The sequence below is a fragment of the Carcharhinus amblyrhynchos genome, chromosome 5 (assembly GCF_965287045.1).
Source record: "Carcharhinus amblyrhynchos chromosome 5, sCarAmb.v2.hapA, whole genome shotgun sequence".
Lineage (NCBI taxonomy): Eukaryota > Metazoa > Chordata > Chondrichthyes > Carcharhiniformes > Carcharhinidae > Carcharhinus > Carcharhinus amblyrhynchos.
The window spans coordinates 79,212,526-79,232,047 of NC_137328.1; the positions used below are offsets into that span (position 1 = coordinate 79,212,526).

Consider the following 19,522-nt stretch of genomic DNA (forward strand, 5'->3'; position numbering starts at 1 on the left):
GCCATATTATTACCAATTCACACTTGTAGCACGTTATGGCACAAAATTGTTTGAGCTTATGGAAGCAAAAAGAATCTCACTTGTAATGCACACAGAGATCCCTTACTGAAGCTTTGGCTTTTCATCTTTTTGTATAACATTGTAGTTGCAAATTTATGCAATATTTTCAGCACATCTATATTATTAGCAGCACCCAGGGGTTCCCAAAGAACATTTCAAATATAATTCAAGCTGCAGTTTCTCTTATGACATACCAATAAAACTACAAAGTAACAGGAGAAGCATGCAGCAAAATGTGGACCAGGGTGTAATTTCAGCTGAATGATTTGAATAAGTATCTTATGTACAATTAGGAGGAAAACGTAACCTTTTGGTGAGTCATTTTTTTTTAGAATGCATGCCCAGAAAAAGATTTTAATGAGACTTTCAAACTGTTCTAAATGTATTAGTCTAATAGAGAACATTTTGGAGTGGGCACACAAGTTGAAAGCCTGACATTTATTGTATTTTTTTTCCTCAAGTTAATTCATTAAAACTTGTGTATTTATTAGGGAAAAAAACCTAGAAATTTAGGCTCCCGATGTATTTGGCTACAGATTAAAAAATCCTATATTTACAGTGTGTTTATTACACAGAAACATGTTCCAAATTGTCTATGCAATGGTTTATGATCCACACGTTTGTATCCCTGTACAGATTTACTGCTGACAATGAAAAATGGAATGGACCATGTTTTCAATTATAAAACTATTAAAGGGAAACGCACACTTGAAATGAGGATGAAGATACTTAATTGTTGTTGGTAGTGAACACTCACCTATATAGGATTTCTGACCAGGCGGCACTTGAACAAATGTGCAGAAGTAGCTATCCGGCTGTAAAAGAAGAAAAATAATTTGTTTAGAACTCCAAAAACAATAGTTTTTTTAATTCAAACATTTTTAAGCTCTATTAAATTCTAGAATTCACTCCAAATTAAGTACATTGATTATTACAAAACTGACATACATCTGAAGTAACATTCAGGAGCATTTTATTAATTTAATGCATCTACGTTGTTTCACAGACTGGTAGCAAAAGATTCACAACAAATCAATCCAAAACAATTAATTTATAAAACCCAACTAAATTATCAGTACAGGACAAATGAATCAACAGCATACCAGACAACTTGGGCCACTGGTAAATTGACACACACCGCAACCAGACCAAAATGCAATTAACCAATCAGCAATTAGTCAGATTTCCTGCTCGAACACCCAAAATACAAAATCATGTCAAGATCTATCAAAGCCAACTTTCATTTTTGAACCTATAATTACATCATAATTTGTGACAACAAATTAATGACTGAGATATCATCTCCACTGAATGTTTTACTCAAAAAAATTGAACGATTTCAGGAAATAACAAGCAATCTGGATAAAGCGGAACCCGTGGATGTGGCGTACTTGGATTTCGAGAAGGCATTTGACAAGGACCAACATCAAAGGTCACGCAAAATAAGAGCTAATGGTGAAAGAAGTAACATATTAATATGCTTACAGGAATGGTGAGCTAACAGGAAATAGAGAGCAAGAATAAAAGGTGCATTTTTGGGTTGGCAGGTGGATTGCCACAGGAATCAGTGCTGGGGCCACAACTATTTACATTCTATATTAATGACTTATTGAAGGGACCAACCATATTGTTGTTAAATTTGGTGATGATACACAAAGAATAACAACCTGGGAAGAGGATACAAGTCTGCAAAGGGGCTATAGGTAGGTTAAATGAGTGGGTAAAAATGTGACAGATGAAGCATCATGTGGGAAAATGTGAACATATCCACTTCAGAATGATGAGTAGATAATCAGTATAGTTTTTAAAGAGAGAGAGAGAGATTGTAGAACAATGCTGTACAAAGGGTGTCCTGGTACATGAGTGACAAAAGATCACTTACTGAAGTGATCAGATAGGCAAATGGAGTAGTGACATTCATTGCAAGGGGAATGAAACATAAAGCTTAGATATTTTGCATAGAACATTGATGAGATCTATCTGGACTACTGTGTACAATCTTGATTTCCTTATTTAAGAAAAGGTTCATTCTAGCTATTTCTGTGATCGAGGCTGTTTCACGAGGAAAGGGAGTTTAGAAGAACGAGAGATGATATTATTGAAACATATATGAATTGAGAGGGTGGATGCTGAAAGAATGTTTCCTCTTGTGGGAGAAACTAGAACTTGGGCACACAGTTTAAAAATAAAGGGTCTCCCATTTATGATGGAGACAAGGAGAGTCACTCGTCCATGGAATTCTTTTGTTCAGCAGTGAAGGCAGGGTCATTGAATATTGAAAACTTGACACGAACAGATTGCTTACTGAGAAGGGAGTCAAAAGTTAAAAGGGGTAGGCCAGAAAGTGGATGCCACAATCAGATGAGCTATGATCTTACAAAATGGCAGAGCAGGGGCTTGAGGGGCTGAATGGCCTAATGCAGCTTCTAATTTGTATGTTCGTACGTAAAAGTCTGTGCTTTCCTGTAATTTCTCGAATCTGCATCACATCTGTAGAGACGGGCTTTGGTAATTTACCTCACTGCATGTTTGAAATACTACTGTCCTGATGGCAGCAAAAAGCATTGTCATTTGTCAGGAAACGGGTAGTTTAAAGTAATTTATATTTGTATTTGTGGGTATTAGAAACAGGGTATAGCCTTAAATAAATTTAATTTTTGTGTTTCTGTGCAAGGTGTTGAAACTTTAGTTAGCTTCATGTTAAACAAAAATGCCTTCACGTATGTGGTTTTTGGTCATTTTAAACTGTGCCTGAATTGTAATTAAAAGCTTTATGATGTGGAGGTACACAGAATTAAAGAAACAGTTAATTCTGCTTAGCAATCGGAGGCCCAAACTTAAAAGCTGAAGCACTTGTGGTTCAGTCGGAACTAGATATCTGAGAAGAAAGCAGCTTTCATAGAAATTGTCAGCAGAAAAGAAGGACAATGGAGTAAGGGGAAAAAAGCAAGTCCCAGAAGCTAAAGACCAGATAGTTCTAGAAACCAGGGAATGAAACAAAAGTCCCAGAAACACTAAAGTTAAACGGCAAAATAACTGGAATCTGAAAAAGGTCCTGTTCATTCAAGTTAAAAAGGGGCAGAGACAGATTCCCAATTAAAGACAGAGTTACAAGGTGCGAACCAGGTGAAGTTGGCTAGCAAGAAGCCAGACATTTGAAGTATTGCTAAGGTTGGTGACACCTTAATAGAGTCTGTAAAGCAGCAGTTTTCTATTGGCAATGCTGGATTCCTGAGAGACTGTGTGGAAGTTTGAATGTACGTGGCAATTCAAGGCAGGTGGTGATTCTTGGTGTGCTTTTACAAGGATGGCGTTTGGAAATCAGAGTTCCAGTGAGACCAGTTGGCTCGCAGTGCGATAAGAATCCAGAGATATTTGGTGAGAACATAAAAGTTGTATCAGTGGTGGCTGCCACTTGATTTCAGACTGATGTGTCTATGGCTGGCCTGTTGGTTTATGTAGATTGTGGATTTACCTAGAACATTATAAGATATATTTTATTGCTAATATTATCCTTTAAAATCTGTGTACATCTGTGAAGATATAGGTAGGGTGAAGGAGTAGGGTATTAGAGTCAATCTCCTCATGCTTAATAAATGTTTTATTCCTTAATTGATAGTCCTATGACTCTGTCCATCCACGGAAAATAGAAGTTACATTCTATAGAGCCAGGGTTCCATCCTGGGATCCAATTGTCCAATAGTATCAGCTGGGATCTAATTCATGAGAGCAAACATCATCATATATGTGTGCGACTATATTGAGTCACAAAGTAATTCACAATAAATGTGACACTGATACAAATGGCATATTTACAGCCCTAAGTAGACTAGCAACATCCAAGATCATCCAACTAAAAATAAGTCTTCGGATCCTTGAGCTGCAATACCCAGCAAATTGAGCATTCACGTCATATAAGCTGCATGTGGCCATTGCATCAGCACACAGGAACAAATAAACACAATTAGACAATATAGTACCATTTTGCTAAAGTGACAAAAAAACTCCCTCTTCTACTGTCCATAAGAGATTGTAGTCACACTGTTTTGGATAAATTTTTAATGTTGCAAATTTTTGCAGCTAATTTACTAGCACGATGTGACCATATAGCAGAAAAGAAGTATGCAAGGTTTAAATTTTTAAAAATTGAATACTGCGTAAATCCTGAAAATGAATCCTTAATTTACAAACCCGACTGACAGACTCATAACCTTTACTAGGTATCAATTCACTGATTTCTCACTAAAATGCAAAAATGGATTCAAAATTAACTATTGTTCTGCTGGATTTGATACATTTAGCAATGGATCACTGATGATAGCATGGAACCTAGTCAACAAATCAGCAAATGCATTCATTTGCCAAAGCATATTACCCATAATGTGTTTACATGGCACAGCAAGTAAATTTTTAGTCTCTTAGGTTGGCAGATGAGATGTTTTTACATCGGATGAGTAACCTGTGCCAGCTTCTGTTGCTGCGCTGGAACAATTCTGAGCCTTGATTAACTGATGTGTTTCAGTCTAAGTGGCAAGGTTCCAAATTATTCCTGAATTCCTATTTAGTTCTTAGTTACATAAGGCAGAGCTACCAACAATGAGCATTGCAATCACTAGTCAAGTGGCTTTGATTGGAAGTGGGAATGCACTTGAAGACAAATAATACTTAATACTATTCTTCCATATGCCAAATTACGATCAGCTTTCTCCAATAAAGCATTGCATATTTGGTCATTCAATGTCTTTGCTGTTGCTTTGAAGGGCAAAAGCAGCAGATACTGGAGAACACCATCACCTTGAAGTTGCCCACCAAGTCAGTCATCATCCTGACTTGGAAATAAATCACCGTTCCTTCACTGCCACTGGGCCAAAATCCTGGAATTCCCTCCCGAACTGCGCTGTGGGTATACCTACATCTCAGGGTCCTCAACTGTTCCAAAGAGCAGCTCACCACTACCATCTTAGAGTCAGTAGATTGGTCAGTATTTAAAAACTTTATGACTAGCCTGAACGAGTACTCCACTCTGATTTCATTAGTAAGCGTGTAAAAGACGGTGTCAAAGCAGCAAATCAGTGTGTTTCCCAACCGGACACCATGGATGAACAGAGATATTCACTGCTTATTGAAGTCAAGGTTTGAGGCATTCAAGTCAGTCAACCTTGTCTACGTAAGAAAGCCAGATATGATCTACAGAAATCCATCAAAGATGCCAAAAGCCGGTACTGGACCAAGCTAGAGTCCAGGCTAGCCACATGGACTCCCGCCAATTATGGCAAGGTCTGCAGGACATAACAGGTTACAAGATGCAAGCATGTAAAATCACCAATGCGCCCCTCCCCAATGAGTTCAACGCATTCTGTGCCCGTTTCAAGCAAAAGGTCATCAACAGCATGCCCTCCACCCCAGACGAACTATATCTGACATCACCACTGCACACGTCAGAGCAGCTTTATCGACAGTGAATCCACAGAAAGCAACAGGCCCAAACAGGGTATCCACATGAGCACTCAAATCCTGCGCAGACCAGCTGGCGGGGGTATTTGCAGACATCTTCAACTTCTCCTTACAACAATCTGAAGTCCCTATCTGCTTCAAGAAAACAACCATCATGCCGGTACCAAAAGAAAAGCCAGGCAGCGTGCCTTAACGCTATAGTTAAGGAAGCCCACAATGTCTCTACTTTCCCAGGATACTAAGGAAATTTGGTATGCCCACTCTGACTCTCACCATCTTTTATAGGTACACCATAGAAAGCATTCGTTCCGATTGTATCACAGCTTGTTACAGCTCCTGCTCTGTCCAAGACCACAATAAACTATGAAGGGTCACGAATGAAGCCCAGTCCATCAGTCAAACCAACTTCCCATCCACTGACATGGTCTACACTTCCTGCTGCCTCAGAAAAGCAGCCAGCATAATCAAGGACCACATACATGCAGGACCTAGGACATACTCTCTTCTATCTTCTTCCACTGGGAAAAAGATACAAAAGTCTGAGCCGTACCAACTGGCTCAAGAACAGTTTCTTTCCTATTGCCATCAGACTTTTGAATGTCATCAAAGTACGCATCAAGTTGATCTTTCTCTATACCTTAGCAATAACTGTAATACTACATTTTGCACTCTCTCCTTTCCTTCTCTACATACGGTATGCTTTGTCTGTATAGCACACAAGAAACAATATTTTAAACTGTATACCAAAATATGTGACAATAAATCAAATTCCTGTCAAGGACAACTTCAGATGGACAATAAATGCTGGCCTAACCGGTGATGACCACATCCCGCAAATGGATAAAAAAGCCTTTTGTTGTGGACAGCTGATTTGGGAAAATAAATATGGTTTGTCTGCCTATCTGCTCTTCGTAACAATAGTTATTCATGCAGGGTTTTCTACTAGTTTTGACATATGACCATAGCTGCGCCATAGAGTCTGGAACAATACCCTTAACCAAATGGGCTGTTGCAAAGTCCAAATGTACATCTGATTAAAAAATCTCAACTTATGAAGAGCGCTAACTTTTTCCATCTGTCTTGATTTGACACGTAGGTATTGGACAACATTGCTGTAAAAGTACTTCACAGCCAGTAATTTACTTTTTGAATTGTAGTTGAATTTTTATGTTAACATTGCAGCGATTGTGCATATAACAAAGTTCCAATCAGTAAACTAGATAAATAGCCAGTTAATTTGTTTTTGATGGCATGCTTTAGGACTGAATGTTGTCCAGAACGACAGTGGTACTTGATAAATTGCATTCACTTGTGCAGAGTACAGATTTAATAGCTTATCTGAAAGATGGCACCAATAAGAATGCATGAATGAAGTGGATTTGTGTGCTTGAATTTTGGAGGAAGACTTGAACTATAACCTATATAAACAATAGTTCAGATGCAGAAGTACTGCTACTGAACTAAGCTTAAACAAATACTTACATTAAATGGTCACTTTTCGATGAGCTGAAAATGATTTTTTAATGAAACTAATATGGGCTTTTTCCAGAGTACGGAAATTATAACAGAATTTAACCCCTTTGCTATAGAACACAAGAGGATGGTTGTGTGATAGAGACTTTTGCTTTAATAGCGCTTTATCAAAGCATTTTACACAATGAATGAATTTGAAGTACAGTAATTCTTCGTACAAAAGTATAGTAACTATTTGAAAACATTGTCCAGAGCATCTCAAGAACTAATGAAGCCTTTACAAATGGACCTTGATTTCTTTGTTGCATAAATCACAATTTACAAGGGAAGCTGTGCTTCTAAAAACGCCTGCCATCCAGCACTGTGTTCCCAAACCATATACAAGGCAGATTCTGGTTTCCTTGGCATGCAATGAGATGATAAAAATCTTTACTTTTCCCATTCAATAGTAATGCTTGAAGTTTTCGGATACTTCATTTGAAGGTACTGTCATTTTCTCTTTTTGAAGCAATTTTGAAAACACCACCTTGCAAAGTACCTGATAGCAATATTGCAAAGTGAACCAATTATTAAGTAGCAAAAAATACATATTGTCTGTGTCAAACAATATCTCAGTGTTTAAATTTCTAATTATTGAAATAATTATACTTTTACTTTTCCTCAACTGGTACTGGAGCTTGAGTGACATTTAGCCTCTTCATCTCTTTGAGGCTTTGCCACTCACAGCACACTGCCATCCTCTTACTCTCCTCTTTATTTCCAGTATTTGGCCTTCCTCCAATTCCTTCATTTTTGTGCTGTTACCCATTAGCATGCTCCTTATTCGACTCCTTCCCGCCAAACCCCTTCTATCCAGTATTTTGTGCACAATACTGCTCCAGACATAATTTGGTTTTGCTTCTCTGTTTCCTCAACTGGCATGCAGCAATCTAATTTTGAGGAGATTCTAGAATTATCAGTTGCTTTAACTAATTAAAAAAGGACTGTTTCTTCCCGGCTTCGTTCATGGAAACAGCTTTTAAAAGACACTGCAGATGGAATGAGGTTAAGTGCCTTAGCCTGTTATCTAACTCAGCCTCACTTTCAAACATGACCTGGACTTCAACTCTCAAATCAGCCCAGGTCTTCTCTGGCATATTTCCCATCACTAAAGTCGCTGCTTCCCAAACAAAACCCCTCAGCTCCGCCAAATGCCGCCTAACTATTTCAACAGTACCTCTCGCTTCTTTTGTTCTATTCTTTTTGTCACGAAATCAAGGAGTTTGTTTGCATGTACATTACAGCAGTGACTGTGCCTTAAAAGTACTTCATTGGCTATAAAGTGTATTAAAGTATCATGAGGGCACATAAGGGACCATTTAATGAACACTTTTCATCTTTAACACCTCATTTTCAAATATATACAGGCTTCATCATTGGTTAGGCAATAAGCATGACAGCCTATTGCATTTTGAATAAGGCCAGCAGTTATAAATTTCTAATGAATCTTGGACACAGCTCGTGAGCTATAAAAAGGCACAAAAGCCCTCGGCGTACAACTGAATCGAACAAACTATGATTTTTAATGACAGGCACATGATTTTATCTGGTTGCCACTGCTAAAAAGATGATTACGAAGAAAGTTGTACATATTAAAGTTTTAAAGTTTATTTATTGATGTCACAAGTAAGCTTACATCAACACTGCAATAAAGTTACTGTGAAAATCCCTTAGTCACCACAGTGTGGCATCTGTTCGGGTACACTTAGGGAGAATTTAGCATGGCCAACGCACCTAACCCGCACATTTTTCAGACTGGGAGGAAACTGGAGCACCCGGAGGAAACCCACGCAGGTACAGGAAGAGCGTGCAAACTCTGCACAGATGGTGACCCAAGCCAGGAATTGAACCCGGATCCTTGGTGCTGTGAGACAGCAGTGCTAACCACTGTGTCAGCCAACAGTTACAGTATTACAGCTGTAGAGCTATAGATTAATAGTTAAAATAAAAACCTTATATAATTGTCCCTTTTGCTCATCGTTTATGGATAGATCTAGTTAATATTTTGAAACTTGATTGTGGGTTGGTGTGATGCTCGAGCACTTGTTTAAAAATGAACAAGGATTGTGCAGTGGTGGTAGAAGTAAAATTTCAACAGACTAACAATAGTGAAGTGTCAAGGATTTGGCACCCATTACCCTGAGAAAATAGCCAAGGAGTTGAAAAGTTGAGTAATACCTTTCAATTTGTTCTTTAATGTTTGGTCAGCCTTTATCTGATCACATTTATTACATCTTCATAGATTGACATATGCCTCACAAATATATCAAATATTTTAAAGTAGGTCAAAGGGCATATCAGAAAAGTTTCATTCTTTCATTTATAAATTAGGCAATTACACACCAAAGATTTTAAAAGGGATTGTTCAAAATACATGGTATTTTGAGAGCAGTCATTCAAATAAATGCACTAAAACATCCCTTAATTGTGTGTTACGGTTCAGGTTAGACACTCCAAAGTGCTTTATGAAGCCCACCTAAATCATAAGTTTTGTATCATGAATTTGGCTAGGATAAGCATGAGATGCTTCAGTTCAGGTATGACTCAAGTGACTCTTTGGGGAGCTTTTATCAAACAAAGTTTATTTAAGACTAAGTTAAGAAAATTAGCAAGAACTTTAACAAGTACAAACTTTTAAAATGGGATTACATTTGTAAGATGCTTAATACACCAACTAATTTGCACACAGCAAGCTCCCACAAACACCACATGATAATGATTAGATAATCTGTTTTATGATAAATTAGGCAAGACAATGACAACGCTGCTCTTCTTTGATCCACGGGGTCTTCTACATCTACTTGAGGGGTCATCCAGACCTCAGATTAAGATCTCATTTGAAAGACAGCACCTCCAGTGTAACACCTCTGTAGCACTGCACTGGAGTATCAGTTTTGATTTTTGTGCTAATCTGGTGTGCGATTTGAATCAATAACCTGTGACTCAGGCAAGAATGTTATCAATGGAAGCACAGCTGGTGCACTTGCTTAAATTCAGGTATCAATCAATAATGTGGGATCAGAATAAGTAAATATCATTATCTATTTCGAAGTTTCATTACTAAAGTGCCTCAGTGATGTTCTGATTGAGCCGTTTGATTAATAACCAAGAAAACCTAAATTGCTGTAATTCAGGTTGAAGGTGGCTGGGATTGGAAAGTGGGGTGGAGTAGTAGGAAACAAAACATTTAAGTGGCAAGAGCATGGGAAAAATGCAACTTAAAACAGAATATATTCTGAAGGACACACCAAGGTGTACTTTGGTACCAATTACTAAGGTAGTTTTGAGCAGGCAACTCGTGAATAGTATAACCAGCTGGAGAGACTTCAGTAATTATAGGAACCCTACAGTGCAGAAGGCGGCCATTTGGCCAATCGAGTCTGCACCGATAACAATCCCACCTAAGTCCTAATCTCTGTAACCCACATATTTACCTCACTAATCCCTCTAATCGACGTATCCCAGGACACTAAGGAACAATTTAGTGTGGCCAATGCACCTAACCCGACTGTGGGAGGAAACCAGGGCACCTGGAGAAAACCCACGGCGACACAGGGAGAATGTGCAAACTCCACACAGGCAGTGATCCAAATCAGGAATCGAACCCAGATCCCTGCAGCTGTGAGGTGGCAGTGCTAACCACTGTGCCACCCATAATTGACAAGATTGCGCCACTTGTGAACCAGTTTCACGCAAACTCAGTTCATCAGTTCAATTATTCACAATGAGGGTCCTGGATCACAAGTGCCTTGTTAATGACGCAACACATTCTGGAAGGAAATATGGACAGGAGCATGGATTATATGGACAGGGTACTGATTTTTGATTTGTTAGCACATCCTTAAGGGCACTGATAAGTGGGTTGATCAGGATAGGAAGGCTGATGTGTTTACACGCTAGAGTGCACACTGACAGGCAATGTCGGTAAGAAAGAATGGAGCATTTGGGATATTCTGCTCATAAGGAGGCAACAACTGGTGTCACATGAGCTCAATAGAAAATACTGACAAAAGCACAATGTTTATTTATTAGTCACTGTTAGCCTTATATTAACACTGCAATTAAGTAACTGTGAAAATCCCCTAGTCGCCATACACCGGCACCTGTTCTGGTACACTGAAGGAGAATTTAGCACGGCCAATGCACTTAAGCAGGCATCTTTCGGACTGTGGGAGGTAAATGGAGCACTCGGAGGAAACACGCAGATGCAAGGAGAACATGCAGACTTCGCAAGACAGTAACCCAAGCCGGGAACTGAATCCATGTCCCTGTTGCTGTGGTGTGGCAACAGTGCTAACCACTGTGCTACTACGCCGCCCATGCACAAGTATAGATGTTAATATTTCAAAAGGGGATTAAATTGTGGGATGGCAGCAGGAGTGAGATGGCAGAAGACCATGATGGGTGAGGGTAAGGATAAGAGAAGTACATGGGCACGTCCACCAAGTCAACTATTCTGGGCAGTGATCTTGGATACCAAAAAAACCTTCTCTGACATTGAAGCATCTCAAACTCACTTCTGTTTATGGCACACAATTGTATAGGAGAACGTCATGCTCAGATCATTATTCTAATGCTGCAGCCGAATTATTCCATTACTGCAAAACCCCACTCATCCCACAACCACTATGCATAATTATATTGGGAAAATACTCTTTCCCCATATATGCCTTGATCCAGAATACACATTCTGCCTCACCCATCATAAATAATGTTGAAAAAGTACTAAATCCACCAACATGTAAACCAGAATGAGCTTTATTATAAAATAAATACAAAAATATGTATACCTTCAGTGTCAATTGTTACATGTCTGATTATTCAAATAGATTGGATTATTAAAATAACATTTCCAAATTCAGTAAAAATCGAGATAAGAATGAAGTTGAGATTTATGGAGCTATTATATGAATGGAAATCAAAAACAAATCATTGGTCCCAGTACTGTGACTTTATCGTTGGCCTTCTGTAAATCCAAGTGGAATGCCATCACCTACCAATTTTGTTCCCTTTTCAAGCAAAAAATCCAAAAGGTCTGTGAGCCACAGCCTTTACTCATAGAAATCCTACAGTGCAGAAGGAGGCCATTTGGCCCATCGAGTCTGCACCAACAACAATCCCACCAGGCCCTATCCCCATAACCCTACACATTTACTTGGCTAAATCCCTCTAACCTACACATCCCAGGACACTAAGAGGCAATTTAGCATGGTAGATCATAGAACATAGAACCCTCCAGTGCAGAAAGAGGCCCTTCGGCCCATTGAGTTTGCACCGAATACAATCCCACCCAGGCCCCACCCCCATATCCCTACATATTATACCCACTAATCCCTCTAACTTCCGCTACCCTGAACACTAAGGGGCAATTCCTTTGCACGGCCAATCAACCTAACCCACACAGCTTTGGACTGTGGGAGGAAACCCACTCAGACACGAGGAGAATGCAAACTCCACACTGACAGTGACCCAAGCTGGGATTCGAACCCAGGGCCCTGGAGCTGTGAAGCAGCAATGCTAACCACTGTACTACTGTGCCGCCCATTGGTCATTCAACCAAACTCGCACATCTTTGGACTATGGGAGGAAACCAGCGCACCCAGAGGAAACCCACGGGGAGAATGTGCAAACTCTACACAGGCAGTGACTCAAGCTAGGAATCGAACCACAGTCCCTGGAGCTGTGAGGCAGCAGCGTTAACCACTGTGCCACTCAAATGTAAACTCCAAAACTCCTAAACGTAATTTATTAAGCATGTACGCACTTGTTAGATGGCTATTGACAATATCCTCCTATAAAATGTTCAAACACACTACACTTCTTTATCATTATGTTTTAATTGACATCTGGATGCATTAGGCTCCAAGGAAAAACCTGGTTTCCCTTAATCACAGCCACTAAAATCAGGATGAGATCACAAACCTACTTGCAAAGCAAGCCATTATTTCAGCCATGCTGTAGTGAAATCCATGCATTATCATACTGGGGCCAATGTTTTGAAATCACATGCTCATAATTTCTCAATAGGCTTGGGGTTCCCTTAGCATAACTGAATTAAACTGGCTTTACGGTGCCATTCTAAGACCTTTATCTGCCTGATTTTCTGGTGTATGGCTTCAAGAGTGCGAGCAGCTATCCAACTTCTCATTCAAGCACTTATTCTTCAAATATGATGCTGGATAATAAATTCTGACAGGACAATACCATGGACAATAACAGAATATTCAAATCCTGTCCCCATCCAACGTGCATACGTGTACATGATCTTGCAGAATTAATGAATAGTAATCAGGGCCAGGAACTAATCCTCAAGTATTCCTTATTGTACAAGATAAAATCAAACAAACAACTAGCATCCTTTAAACCCCAAATTTAAGCAGCTTTTCACAGATTTTGCCTGAGCTTTACAAAATAACGAGCACTATCCGCAACTATGAGTCATCCAATCTGCAGTGCAACTCTTATTAAATTGTGCACTTCTGGTTGCATTGCTGCAGTCTCTCAAGGTTTCAGTACAAAACAAAACTGACACTTCTAAACCCCCTTACTATCTATGAATACAAATTAATTATGATGATTCATGCAGAGTATAGTTTGTAAAGTAAAAGATAAAATCTGAAAATATTGTGTAGAAATGCAAAGAAAACGAAGCCTAATTCTATAGTGGTGGCACTAATGATGCAAAACAGGTAATAATATTTATGATACATCTAGTTTAAACAGCATTTCTCCATTATCTTACTCCTATCTGGTGGATATAAAAGCCAACCCTTTACTTCATTTCCCCTTGAGATCAAAATCATTGGCCCATTGCCACAAAATATATTATCGTGTAAACAATTATTTGGGCCCTGGCGATAATAATTAGTTTCTGACGTAAACTTTAACCGCCAAAACATTCAAGGAATTCAGGTATGAATTCTAACAGAAAGGGACATAAATTATAATTTTCAAGCAACATTATTAAAACAGGACTCAGCAATTTCATAAAAAGGTCCCATTACTAGAATTACATTTAATTTTTTACTGGAAATTTTAGAAAGTTATTGCAATATGTGAAACAACTGGTTTTCATTTTGTAAGCTTGAAAAACATAACTAATCAATTAAGGATGTGGCCAGGACACAAGAGAGAAATCAATGTTAAATTACAATGCTAATAATTTATACCAAACCTACCAATACTGGTGTTACTCCAGGCATCCTAACTTCTAGTTTAAAGTTAGGAGAATTTGGTGAAATATCTGGATGCCTGCTTTTGGGACAATCAGAAGGCAATGACCATGGACTTTGATGATATCTAGGGAAAAAAATACAAAAATATATAATTTCCCTTATTTCTTCACAAAACCACCAATTTATATGTAATAGTCAAATGAGCAGCTTCTAATTACAACGCACTTCCCCATCTGACACAGTAACAGATAAAATTAGAACTTTAAGAATGATACATAATACCATTCCCACAAGACAATTTTGCAGTTAATTTGTAAATGGCTGTTGAACTATTCACAATACACAGTACAATTGAATGCATTTATATTTATGATAAAAAGTGTAAAAAAAAGCAAAGATGATTTCATATTCATACCTACCTCTTTAAGAGAGACATTGTGCTTTCATGGCACATACAGTTGTTTTGAAGGATTAGAAATACCAACAGCAATTTGCTAATGAAACCAGCCATGTCCACGCTGCTACTTCAGTTCAGATCTTAGATGAAAAGCAGTGCAATTCTATCAGCTATAAATGCAAGAATCCTTCGGCAGCATGGATTCAGAGCTGGGGTATCAGCAGCACTGCAGACAGAGCAATTGTCAGTCCATCAATTGCAGAGGTGGCGCACTGTAAATCAGCCAGGCGCATGAAGCTTCTTTGCTGTCTCTATTAGTGAGCACTAAATTCTCACCCGCTCTTCTCATTTAGACAGCTCATTCGGAATCCAGTAACAAAATAAATCTTGAGCTTCCCCGGAGGTTCAGACCCTGGTTAAACACCACAGCTTCAGACTATAATTTTCCTCAATTTATGATTGGCAGCAAACAGACCGGCTTCAGTCTTCATTCAGATGGAAACTGTTAAAAGAAAAATAGATAGCATATGACTAATACATTATGGCATTAAACCTCAGCAAATCCTTGCTGAGGCTCTTTATTATTTAATTTTCAAAAGCTGCAACTCAAACCTAGTGTTGCTTCACCTGAACTGATCTTTGGATTCTTTTCTGACCACTGTCATTTTGTTACAACATATTATAAGCCCTTCCAAAGAAAAGCCGACATAATGCCAAAGATATCAGTGAAGGGATGCTGACAAAATAGCACATTAATCTAAAATAAACTTGCAAAGTAAAAATGTAATTTCTTGGTCAATCAGATTGGTTTTTATTATAAAACTTCAACAGCTACAATGTACTTTATTTACCAACAATGGTTCTTGTTCAGTTTGTATCCCTCCTTGTGTTGTTACAACATTCCAATTATAAAAAGAAAACAGGTTTTATTTCCATTTTAGAAAATCTTCACTTAAACAAACAATCCCACCTATAGTTTCTCTTATAGTTACTTCATTGCAATTTCATGTGATGCTACCAACTCAACAGATCGAAGCAATTTTATAAAAGCTCACAGCTCTAAGCAGCACGACTGCAAAAGAATACATTCACTGCAAAGAGAAGCCATTACAAGAGATTTTATGACGACAATTGGATAGTTCAGCCAGGAACCAAGCTGAAGGCAGTCCCAGTTAGCTGAACAACAGGCACTGGAGGAGAACATTGCAGCTGACCTTGTCAAAGGCTGCAGAGAGATCAAGAGAGACAGAGCACCAGTCATAGCAAATGTCATTTGTGACTTTGATTACAGCCACTTGGTGCTACGGCAGGGTGGAAATCTGACTGGACATATTAAAATAAGATGCAGGTAAGAATTTTTGTATGTGATATTCAAAACCTTTGGAAAAGACAGACAAATTGGAGATGGAGCTGTGGTTTGCAGGTGCAGAGTGGAAAAGGCAACATTATTTTAGAAAATGTCAGTTTGAAGGGGGAAGAAAGTTTGCCGAAGGAATAGGAACCATTTACAATGCCAGCTGCAATATGGACTAAAAAGAATTGGTAAATGAAGCAGGATAAGGGATTCGCAGACAAGATCAACTGAGAGAAGGCATAAGAGAAACAGGAGCTAAAAATCAAAGAAAGTCACATGGTCAGAACTGGTAATGGGGTTGGGAGGAGAGATGCTTCCTCTTGGTACAAAACAATAAGATGTGGAGGCTACGGAGGCAGCTATGGAGGTCCATTAAATCAATAGTTGAAGCTGAAGATGGAAGGGACAGGGCAGAGGGCTTTAATAAAGACCCTTACAATGGAGAACAGAAGCCAGGGGTTATTTTTTCTGGATGTGGAGATGCCGCCATTGGACTGGGATAAGCACAGGAAGAAGTCTCACAACACCAGGTTAAAGTCCAACAGATTTATTTGGCAGCACTACCTTTCGGAGTCTCAAGCACCTTCATCAGGCAAGTGAGGACTTGTGTTCACAAACAGGGCACATAAAGACACAAACTCAATTTACAAGATAATGGGTGGAATGCGAGTCTCTATAGGTAATCAAGTCTTAAAAGGTATAGACAACGCGAGTGGAGAAAAGGCCAAGCACAGATTAAAAAGGTCTGTATTGTCTCCAGCCAGGACAGTTATTGAGATTTTGCAAGCCCAGCCAAGTCGTGGGGGTTAAGATAGTGTGACATGAACTCAAGATCCCAGTTGAGGCCGTCCTCCTGTGTGCGGAACTTGGTTATCAGTTTTTGCTCAGCAACGCTGCATTGTCATGTGTTGTGAAGGCTACTTTGGAGGACGCTTACCCGAAGATCAGAGGCTGAATGCCCGTGACTGCTGAAGTGTTCCCCGATCGGAAGGGAACACCCCTGCCTGGTGATTGTCAAGTGGCGTTCATTCATCCGTTGTCATAGCGTCTGCATGGTCTCCCCGATGTCTGTTGCGATCCTCATCTGAGCAGATCCTGTGTATATGGAGGGCTTGTCCGTAGGGAATGGCTTCTTTAACATGTTTAGGGTGGAACATAGAACATAGACAGCACAAACAAGGCCTTCAGCCCACAAGTTGCGCTGATCATATCCCTGCTTACTAGGCCTATCTATAATCCTCAATCCCATTAAATCCCACATACTCATCCAGCAGTCTCAAAAGACTCCAACGAGTTTGCCTCCACCACCACTGACGGCAGCCGAATCCACTCACTCACCACCCTCTGAGTGAGTAAGCTGAAGAAGTGGAACATTGTGAGATTATCCGTGGGCTTGCGGTACAGTGAAGTGCTGAGGTGACCATCCTTGATGGAGATGCGTATCCAAGAATGCAACCGATTTGGGAGAGTAGTCGATGGTGAGTCTGATGGTGGGATGGAACTTGTTGATGTCATCATGTAGTTGTTTCAATCACAACAGATACCTACAGACGCAGAAAGATGCCCTCATAAGAGCAGGATATGACTCGGCTCATCGATTGACAGTTCCGACATGCCACAGCAAAAAAAAACGCACCAACCTCCTCAGAAGACAAACACAGGACATGGCAGACAGATTACCCTTCATTGTCCAGTACTTCCCCAAAGTAGAGAAACTGCAACATCTCAAGAGCCTTCAACATGTCATTGAAGATGAACATCTTGCCAAACTCATTCTCACAACCCCACTTCTTGCCTTCAAACAACCGCACAACCTCAAACAGACCACTGTCTGCAGCATCCAGCCTTCAGGAGAACAGTGACCACAACACCACACAACTCTGCCACAGCAACTTCTGCAAGATGTGCCGGATCATCGATACAGATGCCATCATCTCACATGAGTACACCATCCACCAGGTACACAGTACATGCTCTTGCAACTCAGCCAACGTTATCTACCTCATACGCTGCAGGAAAGGATGCCAGGCATGGTACATTGGGGAGACTGTGCAGCTGCTACGACAACAAATGAATGAACACCACCCAACAACAATCATCAGGCAAGAGTGCTCCCTTCCAGTCAGGGAACACTTCAGCAGTCACAGGCATTCAGCCTCTGATCTTCGGGTAAGCGTTCTGCAAGGCGGACTTCACGACTCACAACAATGCAGAATCGCTGAGCAGAAACTGATAGCTAAGTTCCACACAAGGACAATCTCAACCGAGACTCTGGGTTCACGTCACACTATCTGTAACCCCCATGACTTGAATGGGCTTGCAAAATCTCACTAACTGTCCTGGCTGGAGACAATACACATCTCTTTAACCTGCACTTAACCCTCTCCCCACTCACATTGTCTGTACCTTTAAGACTCAATTACTTGTAAAGACTCGTATTCCAACCATTATCCTGTAAATTGAGTTTGTGTCTTTATATGCCTTATATGTGAACACAAGTCCTCACTCACCTGATGAAGGAGCTCGAGACTCCAAAAGGTAGTGCTGCCAAATAAACCTGTTGGACTTTAACCTGGTGTTGTGAGACTTCTTACTGTGCTTATTTTTTCTCTCCAGGATGATTGTGGCAGGAGGGGGTAAGGTCTCAAGAATGAGGTATCAAGCTGCCGACAGTCCAGTCAGATCTAGTAATGGATTGCTAAACAAGCCAGACTCCATTGGGCTTCAGAGAGCAATGATGAGAATCATACCAGCAAACAACCAGGATTGGATAGTGTGAAGGCTTTGTCAGAGACCAGAACAGTGGAGGTGAGAGAGTGGATGAGGAAATGGAAAAGTGCAGATGGTGCCGGTCGAAGGCCAAGTTAGGCAATTGGGAACTTAAAATCAAAGTTGAAAATTACTGGGAAAAATCCTCCCCCCCACCCAGGCCAGACTTAGAAGTAAATGGGAGTTCTGATCAAATGTGGGTGGTAAGGGATATAAAGTGGTCAGGACATGGATGGTCGTCAACAGAATAGCTCTAATTTATCAAGAAGCCACTGGTGATGAAATATTAGCGGATATTAGTGAGGCAGCATGGTGGCACAGTGGTTAGCACTGCTCCTTCACAGCCCCAGCGACAGAGTTCACTTCCAGCCTCAGGTAACTCTGTATGGAGTTTGCACATTCTCCCTGTATCAATATGGGTTTTCTCTGGGTGCTCCAGTTTCCCCCCTCAGTCACAAAGTTAGGTTAATTGGCCAGGTTAAATTGCCCCTTAGTGGTAGGGGGATTAACAGGGTAAATATATGAGGTAGCGGGGATAGGGCCTGGGTGGGATTATTGTTGCTGCAGACTCAATGGGCTGAATATTGTGATTCTACGATCCATGATTAATGTGGAAATGAAAGAGTTGCTCTGAAGACACACACACTTAGTGGCACGAAATCTAACTGGTCGAAAGCAACTGGCTTAATAACAATAGTAACAGAACAAGAACTTTGATCCGAATTTGCTGAAAATCTATTAGGAATCAGGTGATGCAACCTTTTACCATACGGAAATTAATGTTTTTAACAAATGAGTCTG

General features: G+C 39.9%; 1 protein-coding gene across 4 annotated transcripts in view; it reads right to left on the bottom strand.

The window, feature by feature from the left end:
* The window catches only part of pam (peptidylglycine alpha-amidating monooxygenase), a 262,485-nt gene that overhangs the window by 139,585 nt on the left and 103,378 nt on the right, over positions 1-19,522 (bottom strand). For 3 of the 4 annotated variants that reach the window (XM_080189068.1, XM_080189065.1, XM_080189066.1), the window contains 3 exons: positions 14,621-15,100; positions 14,205-14,325; positions 818-875 (listed from right to left, as the gene is read on the bottom strand). In XM_080189068.1, coding sequence (XP_080045194.1) covers positions 818-875; positions 14,205-14,325; positions 14,621-14,712 — 271 coding nt within the window. In that variant the 5' untranslated portion in view covers positions 14,713-15,100. Of the gene's footprint in view, positions 1-817; positions 876-14,204; positions 14,326-14,620; positions 15,101-15,568; positions 15,591-19,522 lie in introns of those variants that run through there. The other variant, XM_080189067.1, reaches the window with a different exon arrangement.